General features: G+C 29.9%; 1 protein-coding gene and 1 long non-coding RNA gene across 3 annotated transcripts in view; one reads left to right on the top strand and one right to left on the bottom strand.

Moving 5' to 3' along the window:
• LOC146996914 (uncharacterized) overlaps positions 1-25920 on the bottom strand; it is a 136545-nt gene that overhangs the window by 66003 nt on the left and 44622 nt on the right. The gene's annotated exons all lie outside the window — the stretch shown is intronic.
• The window catches only part of LOC118200286 (paramyosin-like), a 100866-nt gene continuing 75342 nt past the window's right edge, over positions 397-25920 (top strand). Inside the window, exon 1 of the mRNA XM_035372235.2 lies at positions 397-721. Within this exon, the coding sequence (XP_035228126.2) occupies positions 602-721 (120 nt within the window). The 5' untranslated portion in view covers positions 397-601. The remainder of the gene's footprint in view (positions 722-25920) is intronic.

Genomic DNA, 25920 nt, shown 5'->3' with positions numbered 1-25920 from the left:
TTTTAATCTTATTTGGCCAATATTCTTCAGCCAAGAATTTTTTTAAAAACTTTTTGGTACATTTAATAAAGCCATGCGATTTCTTTCAAGAGTTTTTTTCTGTTTTATTTTATACATTTTAGCCCCCCAAACGGAGAAATTTGGAAGAATTTACGGAATGTTAATATCTAATCCGTGTAACTACTGAGATATACCGGAAAGCATAATCTATCCTGATAACCATCTTCAGTGAAATGCCTTCCTGGTTAAGGAGAAGATCCCCAACTTGGAGGGCACCGACCTAAAAATACATCTGACTTCACTTGCTGCACCGCCCCGCTTAGCAGGTTCCTATCCCATGAGGCAGATGCAACCCTCCCACCTCCACTGTGGGCTGTCCCGATCGGGAACTTGTGTCTGTCTCCCCCGAAAGTTTTCCTTCATCACGTTCTAACCTGTGTCTCTGGATTTCAAATTCATCCGACTAAGAGAGGAACAGGGTGTGCAACTCGCCGCACTGTGGGCGATTTGGAACTCTTCGACAGTTTCCGATATAAGATTGTTCAGCTCGCTTGATTTTAAGTTTTCTGCGCTTTTCACTGAGGGAGTAGATTGATAAATCATGACCACCACCGTGAAGACTACCAAGTACACTTACAAGTCCAGTACTGGAGGTACCAGTGGTTCCACTGACGTCACCATGGAGTATGGGACGGATATTGGTGCCTTTACCAGGCTCGAGGTATGGACCTTGCATCGTATGAATAAACTCCATAGTGGTGACATTTTCAGATGCACACAGGGAATTAGTTAAAATAATGAAAGAGAAGTTTTTAATGGACGTATTTTTTAATTATTAGATTTTAATTTCGCAGAGGACTGTTATATCATTACAGCTAAATATACTATAATTAAAATACCAATTAGTTATTTACAGCTAAATATATTTTGCAATTATTATATCATTACAAACTTAATTTTATAATTATTAGTTAATGCTGGAAACAACTTTGAGTTAGAAATTTATTTTACTGAACACTATTGGACATGATAAAATGGATTGACAAGTTTTAGTTTTTAAATTATCTACTTCCTAATTTATTTGAAAATTCTGAAACCTATTCTGCATAATATATAAAAGAAAATACAAGTAGCAGAAAAGCACTGAAAGAAAATTTTACTTTTAAAAAAGCTGTTGAATTCTTAAATTTTGATTAAATTTTTGTTTCATGTTTTCTTTAAATTATATACATTTAATAACATGTTTTTACACTTTAATAACATCTTTGATAACTTTTCATTTAAACAAATTTAAATTTAAATTTTAGCCAAAATTAAATTTAAAGTACTTTTATATGTTTGCACATTTTTTTAAATATTTTTTTAAAAATTATTTTGGCTTTAAATTTAATTTTGGCTTTAATTTTGCTTTTTCACTTTTATACGTGTTTGTTAAAATTTAAATTTAAATTTGTTTAAATTTAAATTTCCTTCCTTGCAGCAATGGCGCAAAGAATTATTTAATTAAATTTGTATTTATTTAATTAAATTCAATTTATTCTTATGAAACAATTTTATAACTTTTTTATATAGAATTATAATTACATCTCATTTGCGAAAAAACGTAAAATTACGTACTTTTCATTCATTTGTAAGCCCTTCGTGGTTGAATAATACTCATATACAATTATTAAATTGTATAAAGTAAGATATATTTTCTTTATTTCCTCTCTTTCTCGTTTGGAAACTTAATTTTTAGAGCATATACACAATTGTCCATAATCTCTAGGATAATTATTCTAAAATAATAATAATCCACACTCCCTACTAACAAAAATTTTCAGTAAATATTTTAATATTATGATTTTTAAGTATTGATTTTAAACAGAATAATTTTACTTTAAAAAAAATAAAACTTACTATCAGGCAGTTAAATAAAATTATAAATAAAATGTTTACATAGCTCTGGTTTAATAAACATTTTGAATACATTCATGCCATAATTCTTTAAATGACTCTTTCTTTTCAAAATTTCATTTTATTGCTATAATTTGAAATGAATGCTAAAATTCTATGCAGTTATAAAATTTGGATTCGAAGTTATTTAAAATTGATATTTGTAATGAAACAATGGACTATCTGATAATTCTTTTCCTTGCTCAAAGGTTACGATTAAATCATAAACAACTTAATTTTTATATTAATTTGATAGCTTTTTAATAGCAACTATCCGTTTCAAATAATTTTTAAAGGTGCGCAATATAAAATCGACACCATGCCAAAAACGCGAAATTACCATCCCACGGCCGCTGTTTTCACCACATTTTCTACCTTTTTTCTTGTTTTAAGTAAAAAGGTTATGTATCAGCTGAGGTATATTTAAATTAATTTTGAAAGGTACAGCCTGATTTAATTAAAATCTAATTCCTAAACTTTACTAAAGATAACATTTAAGAAAAAAAAATATTTTTGTTAAATTTCTATGTAATAAGTAAAAAAAAAAAAAAAAAAAAAAAAAAAAAAAAAACTCTACAAAAGCTAAAATTTTATCTCATACCTGAACTTTACTAACGATAAAATTCGTTAAAAAATATATTTTTGTTAAATCTCATTTTTTTTTATGTCTATTTTTGGTAACGATGTCAAATTTCGAAGCAAATTTTTCTTGAGAGGACAATTTCTTGATTTCATTCATCTCATTCTTATCGCTTACATTATCTTTTCTTATCTTATCATTGGCTTCTCTTTCGTCATTTGCACTTCTACAGCTGAAGAGAAAGGTACTATATTTCGAAAGAAGAGAAAGGTACTACCTTCTGAAGAGAAAGGTACTACCTTCGAAACTAATGCTGCAAATTTATTAATATTGCGTTGATTCTTGTTGTTTTAACTCTTCCAAAAATCGTCATTCAGCGTGTTGCTTCACGTTAATATTTGTTCTTTTCCGAGTGCAAATATTTTATTTAATAATAAAATGTTTTATAATTTATATTTAGTTTTTATTAATTAAAAATGGATATCTTAGTTTGAGGTTCAGAATTCTCAAAAAGTGCGTTTTATTCTTTAGAAGTATCTCTCCATAAAAAATATATATAAGGAATTCATGGAATTCAAATTCTGCAACAAAATGCATTGTGGGAATATTTAATAGGAAAAAAAAACATTTTATTCTTCCAAATGTAATTTTCATTTCTATTGTATAATGATACGAATATCAATAAATAAGCTAAACTATTCAATAATAAATTCACCTTTAACTGGCTAATATACACTAGTAAATAAAAATAAATAATAAGTAAATGAAATAAAATAAATAATATCTCTATTTTAAATTTTACGATTATAAATTTTTTTTTCCCTCCGAAATCAGAAAACTTTTGACTGTTTATCAAAACGAATATTTCGCAGATGTTGTTGTTGAGGTATTATAAACAAGAAATCAGAAAAATTTGACATGTAATATCTACCAGTAATATAATTGTAAACAATATATAGTTTTTTTATTTTGTAAAATATATGTTAAACAGTGTTATGGAAATACAACGAAAATACACATTGAAAAATTCAGTCGCTAAACGAAAAGCCTTTTCCTGTAAAACTGTTTCTTTGATTAACAAAAGCGATGTGCAGAGAAACGTCTATACAGGGTGTATCTCATTATTCGTGCCTTAAATTCGGATTTATCACTTAAAATTACGCAAATATTACTTTGAAATGTACGAAAGTTTATATTTAAAAATACCGTTTTAGCAAAAATATATTTTTAACATTTTTGGCAGTATTTTTTGGAAATTCTTAAAAAATAAAATGGTATATTGAACCTAAATATAAAACAAACTGACATGTAGGATTACCCTGCATTTTTTAAGATGATTGAAAATAAAACTACAGCTTTATATATTTAAATTATATATGTTATAGAGGTTTTATATGCAATAAAATTATTTGTAGCAGCACACTTCATGTAGTGATCTTAAGCGAATAATTTTTCTTTCAACGTACACTCTGCTCTGCACAAATAAAAATAGGACAAATCCATATATCCTGTTCTACTGGGCCGATTGACGAAATTTAATTTCCGTTCTTCATGTCTCGAAAGCGCGACTTAGGATACTTATTAGATTTATATGCAACATTGTTACAACATAGGTATTTCAATATAAAATCAGATTTTTCTGAAATGACATATTGACTTTTTCCATACTTTGATTATACTGCTCAAATTTTGCCGAAATATTAAATTTTATAAAATTTGATGAGAAACTTACAGAAAAATTTAAAAATTTATCGTGGCACACTTTTTTCAGTTTGCGCCAAGAATACTTCACTTGGCGAAATTTTTAATTTATGGAAACCTACTTTCTTTTCCCTTTCATTGAGCATGAACGGGAAAAAAAGGTGCATGGTTCATTCTTTCAAATAATTTTAACAAAGTGCGTAAGCCTCTTCTGAGGTATTATCATTTTTTAAAAAATACGTCAAATTCCAAAATATGCCATTATATAAATTCATGTATATTTTGAAAAATTTAGAACTAAGAACTATTGTTTGTTGGTATGCCTAAAAATACATCTACTTGAAGATGATGACAAAAAATTTTAGTTATAATTCAAAACGTTTTCGAAAAACGTATAAAAATTAGCAAAAAATATAAATTTCAAAAATAAATCACAAAATATCTTCTAGCCTTTTTGGGACTGAACTGTGAAAAAGGAATCAAGTAAGTTTAATAAATAATAAAAAGAGACATTAAAAAATTTATCACAAATTCAATTAACACTGAGGAGCTAAAACTTTAAGAGAAAATTTAAAAAAAAACTTTTACAAAACCTGTTTTGCAAGTTTAACAAAAACCTGGCACTTTGACGTAATTTGAGACTTAGCATCGACAAACGGAAAAAAATCATTATGTCATTTCAAAAAAAGTTCGATTTTTGTGTCAAAATATCTATGTATGAATATTGATATATAAATCTAATATATATCCTAAGTCGCGCTTCGAGGCATGGAAAACGTAACTTAAATTTCGTTAATCGGCCCAGTAGAACGGGGTATAGAAGTGTCCCTTTTTTTTTGTGCAGAGAGCATAAACAAAAGTTTTACCCCATATTCTTTAGAGAGTACCAGGATAAGAAATAGGTTCATGTTTGGGTAAAAATCATCCTTGCTTAAAAATTGAGTATTGAAATTTAAGCAAGGAAAAATTAAGTTTTGAAAGCAAAATTGTTTGAAACAAAAATTTAAGTAAAAATTTTTAAAAGTTATACTTCTTGTTCATATTGCGTATTTAATTTAAAAATAAAATAAAGGCATTCAGCTATAGCATTCATTCAATGATATGCGAAAAAATGATTCATACAGGTATGAGCCCTAGTTTTCCTTTCTTCTAAACGAAATTTGTATTCTGTGAAGGTCTTGTTTGCACATTAGCGGCCAATGTTATAATTTAAAATAATTTATTTTCTATTTCTATATTGATGATATAATTTAAAACTTTTTATGTTTTATTTATTTATTAGTTTATACTCTTTTATTTCAAACCCTAAGTTGAAAAAGCTTTTAAATTCACATGTTTGTGAATTTAAAATAATTTTTACCTGAAATAAAGAAAAGAAATGGTCGTGCTGCCTTCCGGTTTTAAGTCGCATTAATGTTTCTGTTACAATTCGAACTTAATCTGAAAAATAATTCTAAAATGAATACCGTGCAAATATTTTGATAGACACAGGATAACATCGATTTAATCCCAAATATGAATGCGCAACAAATACTCTGATTTGCAGAAATTACTGCAAACATGTATGAATTCAATTTTGTTTACATATTTTAAAATAAGAGCTCTACAAAAACAATCGAGTTAAACGAAGTACTAAAAAAGCAGTCGAGTTCTGTAACATGAATAAAAAGCTCAGCGTTATATTATTAGCCAATTCTCTTATATTTTTAATTCATTTACATCAATTTATACTTTATTTTACACATATATTTTGAGTTAAAAGTTCTTTAAATCGAGTGTTGACTTAAATGTGTAAACTGTGGAAAGTACTAATAAGATGAGAAGTGATAACTGAAACGTCGTGAGATTCTACGGAGTAAATCGTGGGTAGAAAGTTTATGTTTCAATTCTTGTAAAAACACATCCTCTTGACGTTCAATAAACAGAAGAGATTACTTGAGTGTAAAACATCTCTTTTAAAAGTTTATTTTTTAGCAGGTGTCCACATAATTATCTCTTGACTAGAGTAAAGAGCGTTAAAAATAGCGACACGTGCTCCTTTTCTTTTACAAGCATGTATGCAATATCTAAATTTTGTTAAAAGCAAATTCGCAAATGTTACTTAATTGAAAGAATAATGATAACAAGTAAAGAAAACATTTCCTTATTTTTGCAATTATTAATACTTGTTTCCGTAAACATGGCATTACAGATTTAAAAAAATCTCCTAATTTTCTATACATTTAATAAACATTAATATTATTTATAAATATCTGAAAAAATTGTATCTGTCTATATTGTATATAAATTTCTGAAAAAAATTTATGTCTATCTACATTATTTATAAATTTCTGAAAAAAATATATTTATCTATAATATTTACGAACTTCTGAAAAAAATTTATATCTATATATAATATTTATAAATTTCTAAAAAAATAATTAAATCTATCTATATTATTAAAAAATTTTTTCCTGTGAAACCAACCTTTACATTATAATCAATCAACACTTAATATTTCAAGATAGCTTAATCATAAATGACTACAGTAATAGCTAGTTAACCTTTTGTAATTTTTATTACAAATTTTTATCAGTAACTAAGGATAATTGTCAAATTCTGTTTGTAATTATTTCATTTATGTTCTTAAGTTAAGGCACATTGACCGAAATTTAACTTGTTTTGTGAATTTCAGAACGTTATGAATTACAAGAAAATGGGATTTTGTTTTAAATTTGATTATTATTATTTTTAAAAATAATTCAAATTTATATACAGATTAATTTATATTGTATTCTAAATCTGTACCAAAATAACATATACTACATAATCATATATAATACAAATATATCATTATGAAATTTCTTATCACAAATTACATAAAATGTAACTTATAAATTGCCTATTCAAATGCGAAAAATTCTGTTAATAATTTTTCATTAATATTATGGTTAATGCGTTGTTATACGAGGTATCAATGATAGTTTTATCAAAAACATATAGTTTAAATTTCTCTTTAGTATAAATTAATCCAACGTTGTATGATCAATATATAGTCCCAGTATATTTTGTTTCAAATTTTGAATTATTTATTTCCTTTAAAAATGTGCTAAAACATAAATTAAATAATTTATCTTGAAGAAATATGAAGTAAGGGTTTAAAAGATGCACTACTTGAAATTTGAATCTTTCGATATTAAGCCCAGAAAATGTGAAAGTGTTTTACCTTGATTTTTATTTCCATGTTTAAAACCCATTTACTAGTACTTCAAGTATTTTATACAAATCAGAGTTTAGGAAACACATTTGAAGATAAATAATCGACGAATCAAAGAGTTTTGATTTAAAATGTATATCCAAAAATTTTTAAATTATTTCCCCTGAACTCAAAAATAACAAATGATTATGTTAACACACTGTAGTAACTAAACCAATCACGATCACGATAGTCATACAGTCAAAATTATTCTGTTATCATTAAATAAATTTAAATAACATTAAAGAAATTAAAATAACTGAGAATTTAATCAATAAAGATTTAAATAGTAATTTTTATTTGGTGTCAAACCTAACTAATTCGAATTTGTGTGAACTATCCTCCCAAGGCAAATGAACTGATGAACTGAAATAGAACCATGTTTCTTCTTCAACAAGATAAAGACAGATGTAAAACTTCTCATATTAAGTCGGCCAATGCTTTCTGCGGCATTATCGCAACGACTACATAGCGGAAGTGGATCTTAAAATAGGATCATAGCCCTTTAAAGAGACAACAATCTCAGACCGACATCTTCTGTTTCAACAAGAACAAGACGAAACGAAAATTCCCTAGATTTTTTCTTCAAGACAATAAAATGTTAGTAAGAGTTTAAAAGCTCCCTTTCCCACTAACTAAATACCCAGAAATCTCTGGGAGAATAGGGATATTTAGGTACTCTTGTCGGCTATGGCAAAAAAAAAAAAAGAGACCAGAAGCTTGGCAGCTTCAAATGCAAGATGAACACATTCCTGTGTGTACTATACTCTGCCAGATTCAGCTCGAGTTTCACAAAAACCGTAATTCAAGTTTATTAAGCTCTTTCTGTAAAAAAGTGAAATAGAGTATCAGTTTCCCAATACATTATTGACAATTGAAAAATGCCGGTTTGAACAGCCCAACTCCTGTAAAAGTGGATTTTTTTACGTATTCCAAAGTGCACCAATATAGTTGTCACATTTGTTTCGAAATTTGTGACATTTTAAAAATGTTACAGGCAAAAGGTTTTGTTTAAAGGTAATGAGAGAATTAAGATCAAGTTGCAGATCTAGGAATATACATAGTTGTTAGCTATTTTATCACTTGCGTTATTAAAATACATTAACATTCATTACAAAATGCTTTATCAATTAGTAATACAATTAGTAATACTGTAGCGGCATTACGTTATTTCGAAGCAGGTGACATGAAAAATGAGCAATGCCTTCACCGGGACTCGAATCACAGACTTCTCGAATACGCGCCGAGTGTGCTAACCGCTGCACCACGAAGGCTGGAGAAATACTTTATATAGTCACCTTTTTAAAGGACGACTGGGGATTAGGGGACCCAATCGCCAAATTCTGGAAAAGAATCATCATTCACAACCTTTTAGTTCGGGCGCCACTGTAGAGACACTAGGTGTTCTTTTAAAAGCAGGAGAGATGAAAAATGAGCAATGCCCTCGCCAGGACGTGAACCACGCGCCTCTCGAATACGCGCCGAGTGTGCTAACCACTACACCACGAAGACATGCTAAGAAGAGGGAAGAATACCTTGTAATACATATAACATCAATTAGTGTTAGCTAATATTAATTAGTAATACATATAACATCAACAATGTTTCATAAAGAAATATCGATGCTTCAGAGATAGTTAAATTAGTGTAGACAGATAAAAATACCTTATAAACAGAGGACAGAAAAATTAATATCGATCAATATACAACTATATTACAACTGTATTTTATTTTCCTGATAAGCTATTTTCCTCATAACACTTATAAGGAATTTTCACCCTTTTCCCTGCATGCCTTCGTGGTGTTAATGTTAGCACACTCGGTGCGTATTCAAGAGGTCCAGGTTGGAGTGCCGGCGAGGGCATTGATCATTTTTCCTGTCTTTTGCTATAAAATAACCTAATGACTCTGCACAATTTTATTCCTCTACCATTTATTGATGCCAGATTACAATAACTAGAACCCATATAATAAAACAGATTTTAAATGGTTGTTTATGGCTTTAAGAAATTGCTATGGCACTTTTATTTGGTGAGACTCTGTTAGGTGTTATAAGGGTTACAGACTACTGTTATCGAAGCCATGCACGGGTTTTCGATACCGCAGGAATATACGAAATTATTAATCCCAGTATTATTCAAAAGTGCCCTGCCTTCTAATTTATGTTGTAATGTTAAAGAAATATTTTCATAAAGCTCAGTTTGTTTACTAAAACACTTCCCTCTATAAAAATATGCTTTAATAAATAGCTCAGTGCAAGCAAGGTTTTGTAGAAAAACTAGAACTTTTTGCCATTCCCTGTCAGTGGCCCTGTGGTTTTCGAGTACTGAATACCGGTGGATGAACCTGTGTTCAAACCAAGCAAATAAGCTGTTATTGCTTACCTTTTCCCACGTACAACGCAAATACGAAACAGCTTACTTAAGTCCTTCACGAAGACGCCCTTCTCCTTAGGCAGACAGCACTCATATGCTTTACCATGTTCAAAAAAACTAACCTAAGCTAACCTTTTTGTTACGTTATGCAGGTATCTGTTGCCAACGAACAGAAGGAATTCAAATCGTAGACAACTACGTCTGGGATGGATCAGGTAGTGATGCCTTTGATACAGCCTGTATCAACATATCGACCGAATAAATAATAGTGATTAAAATTGAAAAAGTGATATTGCACATACGTAGAATAAATAATCAGTTATCCATCCTCCACCCGAGTATGAGCACCTAGAAACCCGAATTTTGAATTTCAAATTTGTGTTATTAGCTATTTCATATTTCCTAAAACGTTGTCGAATTTTTGATAAAAGAAACTGAACGATTTCAAAGCGAAAAGTTGCAACACTATACGGATAAAACATTTTTATATCCAACGCGCGAGACTGTCTATCGGAAATTCTAAGCACATGCTGTTTGTAAATATGTTTAGCCCAAAGAGGCGTTAGCCCAAGTGCTCTCAAAAAGGTTCCCGAAACATTTATGTGTGTGTAAATGAAAAAACTACCTCCTTGAGGGGAATATAAAATTTAAAAGCTTTCAAATTTTTGTTATTATTTATTTAAAATTATCTCCTCAAATTTATAAGAAATCGTGATAATAGTTGATATCATAATTCGTTGTTGATCGTACTTTGCCGCGTTAATGCAACTGAATGTTTGGATATTTAAAAATTACTTATCTGATTTTACGAAGCCGATACCACAAAATGTAATGCTACCGCATTTAAGTACATTAAAGTTATTCTGCTGAAAAGTTTCATTGTTAATAGTGCAGAGAATTCAGAAGGAAAGAAGTCAGACGCTTTGAGTGCACAGTTAACTTCAAATCTGGATCTCCAGTTCCTTAACTGCAACTTTGTTTGCTTCTTGATTGTATATTTTTCATATGAGATATTCTCGTTTAAGTAATCAGTAATGAATTCAAAATCAATGTAGTGGTTCCGTAGACAAGTTTTGCCGTATTGCACATTTTAAATGTTTTCCACTTTAGGGAAGAAAAAACTCTTCGACACATAACTTAGGAGCCCTCTTGTCTTTGGTGATCAAGAATGGCTTTTTTCACCAGCGGCACAAAAGCTGCTTCATCAGGGTATCACGCCTGCTTTACCCATTTTTCACGCTGCGTTACCCAAAGAGGAGCGTAAAGGCATAAAAATAGATGTCGAACAAAAACTTTTAAAAATAGCATTGCTTGCAGAAAACAGTTCCAACAGCCCCTGATACATATATTAGTAATTCCGGAAATAATTATTACCGTAAATCGAATATTTTGGAACAAAAACCAGACTAATTGAACATATATACTAACAATTCTCACTCGACTTAATGATTTTAAAACTCTTGTTAAAGAAGGAGGAAAACAAATGTGAACATAAGGCAAAATAATTCCTCAGTTTTGTTTTTCTTATATTCCTTAAATATATTCGCTGCATTTCGTAATGGATTTTAAGAAGGCAACAATGAATTCATTTGTTATTAGATGCTGGCAAATAAAGAATTATTAAATTATGGTCTTCACCGAAAATAAGGAGGTCGTTTTACCTAAGAAGGTATGTTTCAATAAAGGAATTCAGAGGAAAAATCACTCATACTTATGTTACACCTGATAAAAATACAAAAGTTTGATACAGCCAGCCTGTTTAGCAGCAGAGCATACACCTACGATGAATTAACTGCGTTCCTCGTATGGCTAATATAACAGCATGATACACTATTTCATTACATAGTTTCAATGGTTACAAAATTTTGCGTTATATGCTGCAAATGTATTTTTATTCGATGTTTACATTTTAAACCTTTTTACTTAAGTTATGAGGTATTTTCTCCTTCCTTTCAGCATGCCTTCGTGGTGTAACGGTTAGCACACTCGCCGCGTATTCGAGAGATGCAGATTCAAGTCCCGGAGAGGGCATAGCACATTTTTGATATCTCCTGCTTTAAAAAATCCTAATGGTTGTACAATGCATAAATTCTGGTATTCATATTTCAAAGGCCTGTTTCCTGTACGAGCATAAGCAAGGCTGTGTCTATGTGTTTCGCAGCCTAAATCGGGAAGAGCTATGCGCGCTCCTGGTGGTCTGTCAGTACACCTGATTTAACTTTTTATCCAGAGATCTAGTGTTTTGTTGAGCTTGAACAGTTTTCTGAAATTTAGATCTCCGTTCCGTTTTATATCTTTATTGAAGTAACACGTATGAGATAGTTGGCTTGTTTTGCCCCTCTTTGTTTTTAGAAATGACATTTATAATCATCCGATGAAAATAAAATTCTGAATGTCTTGCATGATATCTGATAATTACTTTGTGCATTCTTTTTATTTTCAAATGCAATGTAGGTACACCACTAGGTATAGTTAGTCCCTATTAGTATTTTATTAATATTTCTTTGCTTGCGAAAATTTATGTCTAATTGCCGTGTGATTACCATCCATCTGTAAGCTCCTTTCACTTAACATTTTCGACCATTAACAGCCCCATCAGCGGCTGAGTTGCGAAATTGCTGAAGACTGGTAATTCGGACCGGGGTCAGTCGATCTGAGGCTGAACGGTAAAATCGCTAAACACTGGCAGTTGACTTAAGTTCGATTCCAAGGGAACAGGATGATTGCACGGGGTTTTCGTGATTTTCCCTATGTGCAACGTAGATACGCCATTTTCCGATAGGAAGTCCTACATGAGGCCATCCCTTCCCTCAAGCAGATAGCCCTCGTGTGATTTGGCTTAATCAAATAAACCAAACCAATCCACCTGTTTTCAAATCTCAGCGAGTGTGGTGATATATGGAAAGTTCATGGCTTTCCTTATTCTATGTGGAATATGTTTTTCCTATTCACGTTATATTAGTTAACGTGAATACCAGCCAGTTTCCCTTAAAATGTCCCAAATAAAGGCGTTTTCATTAGGTATACAGCACTCGACTGTTTTGCTATAATATAAATAATCCGGATCTCAGTCATCAACTATTAAAAATTTGAGGTCAGCAAAATCTTATCTTCCCAATATGTATTCCTACAGAAAAATATACATTTAAATTTAATCAAAACGCATAATTAAATATATAACTTTTATGTAAATCGCTAGGTAAGCATTAGACGTTGCCCTTTAAAAATTGTTGCTGTCAAATATATGATTTCGTTATTCCCACTAAAAAAAAGAAATATATTTTTCACGTAATAATACTATACTATTGTATCGTGAATATGTTTTTCAGCTCACTTGCGTGATAACACAGTAATTATAATTGAAATCATAGCACAGTAACTGTAATTGTAGAGCACTGAAGAAATAAGTATGTGGGAGTTATGTTATTATTTAGCCTTTCTCTATTAAATAGAAATTTTTTTTAAAATGTAACAAAAACTTTTTCTAAAAATGAAAACTTGAAATTAAAAGCAATAGTTAGTAGTATCTGATATGTCTTTTGATTATATTTTTATATTAGTGCAACAGTCAAGAAATATGTCTGTATAGTTTTACAAAACTACTATAAACTTGTATTTTCATCGAATAAAATGAAAACTGCATTTTGAATATTCTTTCTTGCAATGTATTATGCATCGATAAAAAAATATTTTGTAAAAATGATAATATGACATTTTTATTTACAATTTTCCATTGTTGTTTTTTGAATTTAATGTCCATTATGAGAAGAAATACGAAAGATAAATATTCGTGGTGAAGTTGGCTTTCCTTCCTTTTTACTTCCTTGCACGAAGTAAAAAGGAAGTATTGTAATCGCGAAAAGTTTCAGGCAACATATTTCAACGAAAATATCATTTTGACCGCTATCGAATGCAATTTAACGATGTTTTTGCGTGATATCTGTACGTAATTACAGAATAAAAGACTCATTTCCGCCAAAAAAATTATAAAACTGCTTTAAAATTAATTCTGAAGAGAATTTTTCGTGGCGTCTGTACGAACGTATGTACGTACGGGCGTATCTCTCATAACTCAAAAACGAGTAGCCTCAGAACGTTGAAATTTTGTATATAGGACTGCCATAACATGTAGATGTGCACCTCGTATTTTGGTTGCAATCGGCCGCACCAAACGTATATAAATATATTTATATATATATCCACTCTGTTACCCGGCTCAGTAATCTCAGTTTCTTTACTCTTATATGTTTGTAAATTGTACATTTTTTGCTTTAAAAATGATTGAATTATGTTGTTTTTATCTTCCGGTTAAGGTTTTTATGCCTTTCGTAATTCTGGAAGCAATATTTGTACAATTATCAACAATTTAAAAGCTGTTTAAATGCGGTTAAGTTTTAAATAACATGGCGGACATATTTGTTTACATTTGAAGCAGCAGAATTGTAGATTTGTTGCCAATATAGAGAGACTAAGCTTCGCAGCACAAAAATAACGCCTTCATTTATTATTGCGAATTAAATCATGCTTAATCCTTTCTGGAATTTTTTCGAGGAAATAAGTGTTTAAGATTTACTTCGTAATTTTTAATGCAGATATTTTGAGTTTTTATGTATTTTTGCCTTGTCGCGAAGTGAGAACTGAATTAATTGAATGAGAAATACTAAATCGTCCGTGAAAAACTGTTTCTTTTCTGTTTTGTTTGCTTAATTTCTGTCATACATCGATTTAACTTTATTATAGTATTGGAATAGAACATGTGGCAACGATAATTCTTCAAATGATATAAATTTTGTGCATTCAGAGTGTCGTTATAGTAAACAAATATAGTGAATTTTAAAGAGTGCATTTATTCTATTGTGGTTTATGCGCTGTCGACGAAGTAGATTTAATTCAATCCAATCAATTTAAATGAAATTTTTAAAAAAATGCGTATAATTTAATATTCCGTACAAGGAAGTCATGTGGTGTGCACATTAGATTTTTTTAATTAACATTAAGTGCAAATTGCCTTTTTTTCGACATTACGATGCGGATGAAAATAATCATTATCGTCTAATTTAATATACAAAAGGCTAACTGGTGCATAGACTTTAAATGGCCAATTAGCAACATAATATTAATGATATGAATCAATGGCAAGCAACAATTAATAACGAAAGAGTTACCCTCCAAATATAGTTTACTAATTTAACTATTGCCTCCTTAAGTGCAAACGATTCAAAAGCTGAAACTAAATTATTTATTCTTGAGTTTACATGATGGTAATTATTTAATTAAAAATTCGTTTCTTTTTTTCACAGGCGGTCTTATGATCATTTTAAAATAAAACTTCTTGAGAAACTTTAAAATGTATAAAATGTACTTCAAAAATATAATAAAGTATGGAATTATTTTTTAATAGTTTGACTCTAATTTCAAATGAAAAGGCTCAATTTGACTCGCATATCTGCCGATGGTACTACCATTACACCACGAAGGCATGTTGGAAAGAGAGAGGAAATAACCTTGTTTGTGCCTTCTCCGCAATGATTTATCGCCTGAGTATAGCTTTTAACACTGCTTCTCTCTACGTATTTTAAACCTGAAATTATTACATCAATATACTTCGACTTCTTTCACGTACCATAACAATGCTTTCAAGAAGATGAATAAAACTGTAACACTAAAAGTAAAATTAATTTGTCTTACAAGGATTGGAAGAAAATTAAAATTTCTTCCGACTTACAGTCCGTCTTTAGCCGAGTTCCTCATTGCACCCCATTGCGTATTACATATTTCTTATGCCTTTATATAATAAATAGAATGTTATTTCTTTCCTCATCATCTGCTGGTCAATCTGTTTAGGTAAAAAGCATTCTTAAGATCATGTGCTTAAGATACAAAATCGCAGGTAACACTTCAATATTTGTTATTTAATAGTTGGCAGAAGACAGAAGAATAAAGTTCATGAGTCCGCCAAAGTCGCTAGAGAAAGTGAAGTAAGTAAGGCCTGTCTGTCCTAAAGTCGCATGAGTGACTAGAGAAAGCCAGACAGATGTGTTAGTCCTAAAATTATTAATTTACTAGAGGAGATCAAGCAGGTTAAAGTCTGTAAACCTTGAAGTTGTTTAGGTAGCTAAAGGAAGTCAAGTTGACTTCTGAAATTATAAGATATTTTCTCCCTCCTTCCAGCATGCCTTCGTGATGTAACGGTAGCACGCTTGGCACGTATTCGAGAAGTCCAGGTTCAAGTCCCGGTGAGGGTATTGCTCATTTTTCATGTCTCCTGCTTCCACAAAAACTAATGACTCAACAATGACCTTCGAACTAAAAGGTGATTAAAAATAATTCGTCACCATCAGGACTTGACCACTGGGTCTCTTAATTCCCAGTCGCCTTTTAAAAGAAAGAGTGTATAAGGTATTTTCTCTCTTATTTTATCCTTCCTTCGTGGTGTAACGATAGCACACTCGGCGCGTATTCAAGAGGTTCAGGTTCGAAACCCGGTGAGGGTATTGCTTATTTTTTATCTCTGCTGCTTCCGAGAAAACCTAATGCCTCTGCCAAATGATTTTAAGTTTGTCAGTTGTAGTCGTAGTAATTTAGGTAGTTAGTCACACATGTAAAATCTTTAAGTTTCAAAGTCATTTGGATTTCTGAGACTTTTAGATATTGTCTCTTGTATTTCTGTCGACAAAAACCGGGATTATGTATTTTAATTATTTTGTTTCTCTTTGGAACTTATCGAGATAACATATTGGCCTTGGATTTTGATTTAATATTGAAAAAATGCATACAAAATTTCACTCCTTCAAATTCTTTTCATTTAAGATGAATGTACGGATTAAAGAAAGAGCAGAAATAAAAAAAAAACGACATTTTTCTATACAATTTTCTTCCGAGAAGCATACAGAGAAATATCGTAGAAATAATACAAAATCTAAAACACTTTTAGTAAATATTTACGGACATTTTCAATGGTACATATATGTTTTTCTTTTGCAAAATTCAAATCAAAAAAAGTATTTGGATACTGTAAAAATTCATAGACAGGTAAGTTTGTTATTCTGAAAGAAGTACTTTATTTATAAATTCAGCCATTTCGTAAATAATGACTTCACTGGGAATACATTACATAAACCTAACTTATTATTTTTTAAGAATATTGCTAAATAAAAGAAAAGTTGCATAATTTTTAAAAAATTGTAAGCTATTTACTACTGTCAATTAAAATTTGTTTTCAAAAGTAAGTAGGAAATATTATTTTTAGAATATTTGTAAAACGTTAGGCCTTAAATTCCTATTGAGTTTATATAATAAAGAAAATTTTCTTAAAATTTATGATATTTTTAAAATACATTTAACTGTGGCCTTCTACCTTCTTCTCTGCATATTACAATCTTATTTTGATTAGATCTATGACAAAAGTGATGATAAAGAATGTCAAGTGATGTCAAGAAGTGATGATAAGAATAGACATCAAGTCATGTCATCGTATTTTTAGTTTATCGTCTTTAGTATTCATTTTGACTGCTCATTAAAAGCCTAAAACTTTCTTTGAATTCATTAAAATGCGTAATTCGCAATTGAAAGGGGCATAGCTCTCGGCCTCCCTAGCCGAAACTGCCTTCAACCATAAGGCTCACAGAGGCTTGCCCAGTCAGCAGCCACCGTGAAACCCAAAAATTTAAAACAAAACAGAACAAACTTAAAAAGTCGACTGATAAGTATAAACTCATCAGGTCTAACATCCACGAAAAAGAACGAAAAAAATAATAACTCAAACCAAAATTACAATCATTCTTTCTGCTATTTATCTGCCTAATAATTTTCTCTGTCTCTGTCTTGAATTTTGCGTAATTTTTAGAACCAGCTTTTAGGCCGAACTCATGGTTTCGCAGAACATTCTTAGATGCTAGACACGTCTCGATGAAATGGACATTATTAAATTTAATATTTTAAGTTTTACAATTTTCATTTTCCCAAGTTTAAAACCCTCTGATCGGCAAGAATATATTTTGTGATATCTGTAAGAACGTATACATGCGTGCATATTAAAATATCTCAAAAATATTAAGGCATTATATTAAAATTAAGCAAATCCAGGTATAAAATACCAGGAGAATTTTTACATCAAAATCAAGAAAATAATTTTTTCTCATAGTAGTTTTGGGATATTTGGGCTTTCTTAGCCAAAACTCCAGTAGGTCAGAGGGTTAAATTTATTGTATATTCTCATCTTCTGATTAATCTTAATATTTCGTATGTACCATTGTTTTTTTCCCAGCGTTCTTTGCAATGTTCAATAATTTCTTGTTTCACAAGTGTAGTAATTCTTCTCGAATCTAGTTCTTTTCGAGTACAATACACAGTAATACTTAATCTTGCTTGCCCTAAGCAACAATTTTAATTTTGGAATATGGTTGAGCTCGAGTGCGCTCTTGATATTCTGCCCATTCTTTTAAGGGTAGAACATCACATGTATAATGACGTTCGTAAGAATCTCAACTTTCATATCACTGCTCCTTACAATGTTACAGGTGGATTTTATACCCATGGCTACCTCACCGTTTACTTTTATTTGCTTGGAAGAATTAAATTTGAAATCACCAACTTGACAATTTAACATTTTTATAAAATTTTTTAGATATATAAATATTTTCTGTATGCATGTTCTGATCTATAATCTGTTGCTTTAAAATGAGCATTTCAAGGTCATTTCAGCCTTTCCTCATTCTCGGTCGTAACGCGTGTCGTCATCACCACCCAACACTTATTTTCTTCATCTCAAGTCATTGGTGCGCTTTTGACGAAGCGAAAACATGCTAAACAGAAATGATGTAAGAAAAGAAAAATTAGAGAATCTGCCTCAGCTATTGTTACCATGGTTACCAGGCACGCTGTGGGGTGAGAAAATGACGCTGAACTGCCAGTAATAGATTATAGCGCATTCACCGTGAGCTTTTAAGCTGCAATAAGTAAACGATACTCACCTGGCTCCCCAACTGTTTGATGATCATGTAGAATTGTTGATCATGTAGAATTTTATAAGAACTAGGAAAAAAAAATAGATGTACTATAAACTGCATTAGTTAGATGCATTTTTAAAAACATCAAGTAAAAATATAAGTTACTAAGAACGTAACTAAGATTACGTATACGACTTTTAAGCAATTCAATTTATAAGCAATGTTCAGTTTTAAATTGGAGCACAAAGTAAAAACCTCACGCCACCTCTAATGGCAACATCTGTGAGAATTAGCAGTTTGCCAGACCGCAAAGATGACAGATAAGTTTAAATGCTTCATAGGATGCCAAGAAATACATGCTGCAAGAATTATAAACGACGTGTTAGTTTAATGTAATGTTACCTAACTACAGACAAAAATGAAAAGACATGAATACAGTTAAAAAATAAGTTGCTTAAAATTTGCAACATTTGAAAACATATTTGCTTTAATAAGTAAAAAATAACAAGAGCAAATTTCTGTGAAAAATTCAGAAACATATTTAAGACAATTTATCGAGTTAGATCAACTGTCTATACTTAAAGGAGTATTATAAGGCGCATGAGAATTTATTTAGGGTGCAGGTACAAAACAAAATACTGCTATTCTGGCAAATTTTGTTTCCGTCATAGAAAAGCCGTTTCAGTTTTTAAATTTGTAAGTGTTCCATACCTCCGGATAAATAGAAAATAAATTGGAGGTTCTGTTTTTCAGAAGCTACGTGAAAATATACTCCATCAATAGCCGAGTGGGTAAAAACATTGAATGGTAGTAGTTCGACCCAGGTGAACGAGCTAGCTGTATGGTTGAATTTTGTTATTTTCGCATGTGTAACATTACTAGCAGCCAGTCTGACTACAAAGGTCCTAGCCGAAAGCATTCCGAACTAGGCAGATAGTCAACTTATATTCTGACATGCTCAAAAATCCTTGCCTAAAACAGAAAAATCTTAGGTTTTTCTTACTGCAGAATTCTTTCACACACAGCATATAAACTGATTTTATAAAGTTCATTGCCTATCTTTTGAAAAACTTTGCTACTGAAATTATAAACATAGGATCAAAATTTAAGGTTTGGTTTGGTTTATTTGATTACAGCAAAATACATGAGGCCTATCTGCCTAAGGGTAGGCATGCCTTCGTGGAGGAGTTTCTAAGGGAAACTGGCTCGTATACACGTTACACATGGAAAATGCACAAAAAAGCACATGTAGCCAGCCCATTGGCCGGGTTATTCGAACCACGATCCGAACTACCAGTGTTCACTGACTTTCCGCTCAGCCGCTGGTAGGCCTCCAATTTTAAGGAAATGTAACCTGTAGCCACTGCTACTGTTATTAAACATCCTTCACGCTTATATATGTTACTTTAGAAACTGGTAGGTTATTCGGACCACAAAATCTAGAAATCAGCTGTGCCCTTGCCGGAATTCAAAATAAAGGTTTTCCTATTATTAGCTGGATATACAAAGCATTTAGATAGCGAAAGGACAAAAGGGAATGCTATAATTTCTTATAACCTGCAAAAGTTTCACAGTGCTTTTAGTAATCATTCAGCTTTATTAATCGGCTCATTTTATTAATCGGGATTATTATTTGATTTGGTTGATTTCTTTCCTAACTAATACGAGGAAAAAGTAAAAAAAAAAAGAAAAAAAAAAAGATTGATGTAATATCTCCTTTCCTGGCCTTAGGATCCTAATCCTAAAAACACTCCAAACGACATTTAAAACAAAATGATAACTGTGTAGCACAATCTAATACAAGTCAGAGATTTCTAAAGAGACAAAGACGTAACATTTTTAGGTGTCTAGGTCTTACAAGGTAGGAAAGACACTATCGCACCTGAATAGCTCAAATTCCATTTTCTCTGTCTCCCTTATACTGAACATTAACTCAGAGCTCCTTCAGAGGCTAGAATGGTTCTGCAATTGAGTGTGGTATATTAATAGAATCAGGTGTTAAGAACAGCAACAATGGAGCTCGTGTGAAAAAGGTTGCCCTTTACTTTGACCTTGGCCCACTTATATGGAAGTACCTCGGTTATGCTTATCTACTATTCTGCTGACTCTTCTCCCAACTGCAAGCTTTCAAGGTGCGGGACCCGACAGGCGCCTGAGTGCATAAATTTAGCAGAGACATTTAAAGTCGACCACAGATTGGCTAGAATTTTTTTTATAAAAAAATTGCTTTGAATTGTAGTTTTACAATCTACATGTTAAATTTTCTTTGCATTCATTAAAAAAGTAAAATAGTAATAACTTATCTGACTGAGTTTCAGATTCCTGGAACATGAAAAAATAAAAAAAAAAAAAAAAAAAAAAAAAAAAAAAAAAAAAAATCTGAAATTCCTTTTTATGTATGAATTGAGTGAAATATTTTAGTATATTTGAAGCGCACATAAAAGATGCATAGATGGAAAGATACTACGATAAAAAACGTCATACTCCAAAATAATATCTAAATTTAATTCTATTTTCTCATTTGTCACGTACAATCTGACTTATTATCTGGCATAATCTTCAGTCGAAATTGGATTACGCTAAGTGAAATAACCTTGTGTGCTTTACAAATAATTCTACTCAAATTTAATGCCGTTACGTTTGCTATATTTTTCTAGTCTTTAAAAAATTTAATGCATATTTTGAAAAATTTCTGGTATATCGTTTCTGCTTTCAAATAATATTTCCTTTTGTGATTTTCTTTTTTTTCCTCAATGGGGTTAATTCTACTTGTTGAGAAGAATATACATTCGATCAGCGTAATACATTTTAATTGCATAATAATAAATCGATCAGTTTACATTTTTGGTTCTTATATAGTGGCTGAAAATTTCTAAAAATAAAAATAATTTTATCAGTTAAATTTCATCTAAACCTCAAAAAATAATTCTTTAATTAATTATAATAACGCTTACTTTTAAAATTTAATGTGCGCATTACCATAGAAAAGGGAGGCAAATCATTTAAGTTATAGTTAATGAATTATTTTATATAAGTATAATTAATAATAATAACAAGCACTATACTAACAATTCCAGTTTGTTGTTTTTTTTTAACTTAATGAAAAGGCTAAATTTAAAATTACAGTTCAAAATTCAATCTAGAGCAAAGAACTAAAACGAATCAAAGTTTAGTGCTGCCCTCTAGCGTTGGAAACAGAAGTAAAGTATCCATTAAAAAAAAAAAAAAGAAGAGCAGTACCGTAGAAAAGGGAGGCAAATCATTTAAGTTATAGGTAATAAATTATTATATATAAGTACATTAATAATAATAATACTAAGCACTGTACTAACAATGCCAGTTTTTGTATTTTTAACTTAATGAAAAGATTAAATTTATAATTGCAGTTCAAAATATATTCTAGAGCAAAGAACTAAAACAAATCAATTTTTGGTGCTGCCATCTAGAAAATGGAAGTAATAATCGTTGGAAATAGAAGCAAAATCTTCACAAAAGAGAAAGAAGTTTAAATATTGAGATAATTTCGCCAATAATTTGTCAAAAGTTGGAAAACGCAATAAATGTCCGTTTTATAAACTTTAGAACCAAGTTATTAAATAAATTACTAAACAACCATTTAATAAAACCAAAACATAGGAATATATATTTCCAAATCACATTTTTAATGAAAGAAATGTTTCATTTGAAATTATTTAGTATTGTTATAACCTAATTTAGCAATGCTAAATTGAGAGAAAATTCTCTATGAAAGCTGGAACTACGTACATTTTAGGTATTTTTTTCTAATAAATTTCAGTTAATAAGTATTTAAATAATTATGTTTTATTTCGATTACATAGCTGTAAACGTTTTCTCGCACTACCTAAATAATATAAAATGAATACTTGAAATTACTACAGCTGTTGTAAATTATTACTTTTAATTTGAAGTGTAAATTCTGAAGTATCTACTTGTGACTTTTTTATTAATTCCATTTTCATTCAAAACATTAGTAAGGTATTTTTAAAAAATAAAAAAAAAAGAAATTGAACCTTACGAGAGCGTACAGAAAGACTTCACATAGATTTTTTTCCCTAGTATGTTTAATAGATGGAAAAAAACTACTTCAGTTAAGGCAAAATATAAATTTAGACTGAAGTAGGTTTTATACATGATAGAATACCTTCACTCTTTGTGGAAAAACGATATTCTTGATATATTACCTTCGCTCTTTGAAAAAAAAAGGATATTCTTGATGGAATACCTTCGCTCTTTGGGAAAAAAAAGCGGGTAGGGGGGATCTCGTGTCAACTGTCATCAATATGCGTACAGATTTTGCAAAAATTAATATTTTGAAATTCGGTTCATTTTAAATCACTGCTTTTTATTTAGGATGTTCTTCATTTGCTTACATGCTATTAATTGTTCTATATAAAATTATAAATGTTTTTAGTGTGTAATTTCCAGCAATTATTATACTTCAGAAAATCAATGTATTTATGCCGTTCTTGCTATAATGATTGAATTATATGAATAAGGTGCTCTTGCTTGAATCGAATGTATTCTTTTTAAATGATAAGGATCTCTTTTGAGATCATTTAGTTTCTTTCATGCTCAGTTTTAATTCTGTTATTACGCTTTTCTGTTTTGTAAAAGATTTTTTAACGTTTACGGTACTTTCGTTTTTTTATTCAATGTATTATTAATTTACCATTTGCTTAATTTTATCAATTATTATTTATTAATTTTTTTATTTTACATACATATAATAGCGATTATTTGCTGTTTTACTGATTTAATTTTATTCCTTTTTTATTATTTAATTTTGTTTCCGCTTCCTTATTCCTTATTTTGTTCCGCTTTTATCCTTATTTCCTTATTGGCCTTTTTGAATCTGAGACAGATTTAGTTTTGAAAATTAAGCCTTATACTCAAACTGTTTTAAGGAAATAAGTGTTTATTAAGTATTATTTATGAATCCATTTTGACTATATATTGTAAAATGGCTTTAAAATGCATTCAAAATGGAATTTTTCCTGACATCTGTACGCATGTATGTATCTCGCATAATGTAAAAAGATTAGCTATATGACGTTGAAATTTTGTACATGAGTCTGCTATAGGATCTAGTTCTGCATCTCCCTTTTATACTGCAGTCGGCATATCGAAAGTACAAAGTACATATTATATAGACATCCCCCTTACTCCACTTAAAAGGCTGTATTATGCCTTTATTTTATTTTCGCAGTCGTTGATAGTAGTCATATACTTCCAGTTGCACAAGTATTTTAAATGACGAATATATCAGTGTTTTTACAATCTCAAAATAAAAAAAAAAATTCTTTCGATAAATACTGAAATCTTATTTTTGATAAAAATAATATTTCTTATAAGATACTTATAAGATTCTTGAATACAAGTACAGCCTGACTGCTGTACTTGTATTCAAGAAAGTTTTATACTTGTTATGAAAAAATGAAGTTATAAGAACTCCCCCCTACGGCAAAAGTTGACGGGGATGTTTAATTTCCGATTTTGTAATGTTTGATGTCATTTTCAACTTACTTTGAAGGATCTGTTAGTTAATTTACAGTAATTTGAGGAAATGAGTATAAATGAAAGGCAGCAAAATAAGTGTATAATTTATTATGCAATACAAAGAAGCCATATGGCATCCACAATAGATTTATTTTCTTTTTAATTTCAGATCTTTTTTCTAGTAAAATATTTCCTTTTTTTTTTAAGTCAAAATATAATAATAAATAATGTAAATTTACCTTCAAATAAATAATGTAAATTTACCTTTATGCGGTTTGTACTTTTTGATTAAATAAATAATATAAATTTACCATTTGAAAATGTCTGTTTAGTTTTCAAACTAATGAATCTTTTAATACAGTTTATTTAACTTGGTCTCTCTCTGTTTATTGGTGGATTGGTTAGTTTCTTTGTTTCAAATTAATCCTCGATTCTCTTCTAACAATCAGGATTTTTCAAAATTATTTACCGGTGCATATTTGCCATGACAATATAATATTCCACCGGAATTTTCCTAAAAAGCAGAACAAGTGTTTTTTAATATTTAAATTTGATTTTTCTCACATATTTTTGTTTAATCTTCAAACTAATAATTATATTTTAATCTTTGCACCATCAGAGAGGTAAATAAAGAGCTTTCCAAATGGAGGATTTTTAGAGTTTCTAATATGATCTGTTGAATTTTGAAGAATTTTCCGAATTAATTCGACATTATTAGTCAAGAAGTTGCTAAAGTGATGGATTTTAAGACAACAGATTTAATTATTCATTAATATCAGGCACATTATTTTAAGGGGTGAAAGTAGACTTTTAAATTAGATAAAAATATCAATGAATTGAATATCACTATATACCAAATTACTAAGAACAACTTTCTTACGTCCAGAGGCAAGGATTTTTTTATTTTTCCACATTCTATATACTAAAATTATATAAAATATATTTTAAAAAAAACTCAACTACTTTAAATTTTAAGGTTTTAACCAACTGTATTAAAAATTTTAAAAAAATGTAGCTGTCATAATATCTTGATCACATACGTCTAAAAATGAAATAGGGAGGATCTTATGCACGAAATGTACTGGTATACTAACAAATTTCAAAGAGCAGTAAAAGTGATAGCACAGGAATGGCATAAATATGAATGACTACAGTGAGTTAGCATATTTTTCTCGTTGACAATTTTGACTTAGAAAAAATCATTTTTTAATTTTTCAATGCTCTTGATTAAGTGTTTTTTGCACATTTATTATTTTTTAATTAAAACTATAAATTTATGATAAGTTTTAAATGAAGAAGTTTTAACAGTATATATTATGTTTTGAAATTTATTATTTTAAGTGTGTAAACAATGGCATACAATTCTGGTTGTTGTTGAACAGAAATAGGTTACATGCTAGTGAAAATGAATTTTTCGTGATATTCTAACATAGAAAAATTTTCAAAAAAGATATGGATTTACTTTTAAAGCACACATACATGAAAATAATTTTTTTATGAATATTATTAAATATATGTATAATATCACTATCTGTTTATGTAAATAAAAAAATAATTTCATTTATCGAAAAATGGGCATTTTGTATTTAGTTAAGAGAATAAAATAATTTTTTTAAATTTGAGATTTTT

The sequence above is a fragment of the Stegodyphus dumicola genome, chromosome 6, assembly GCF_044657685.1.
Source record: "Stegodyphus dumicola isolate Sdum_Otavi_A_Nest chromosome 6, ASM4465768v1".
NCBI classification, from domain to species: Eukaryota; Metazoa; Arthropoda; class Arachnida; order Araneae; family Eresidae; genus Stegodyphus; species Stegodyphus dumicola.
This window is presented reverse-complemented; position numbering and strand designations above follow the sequence as displayed.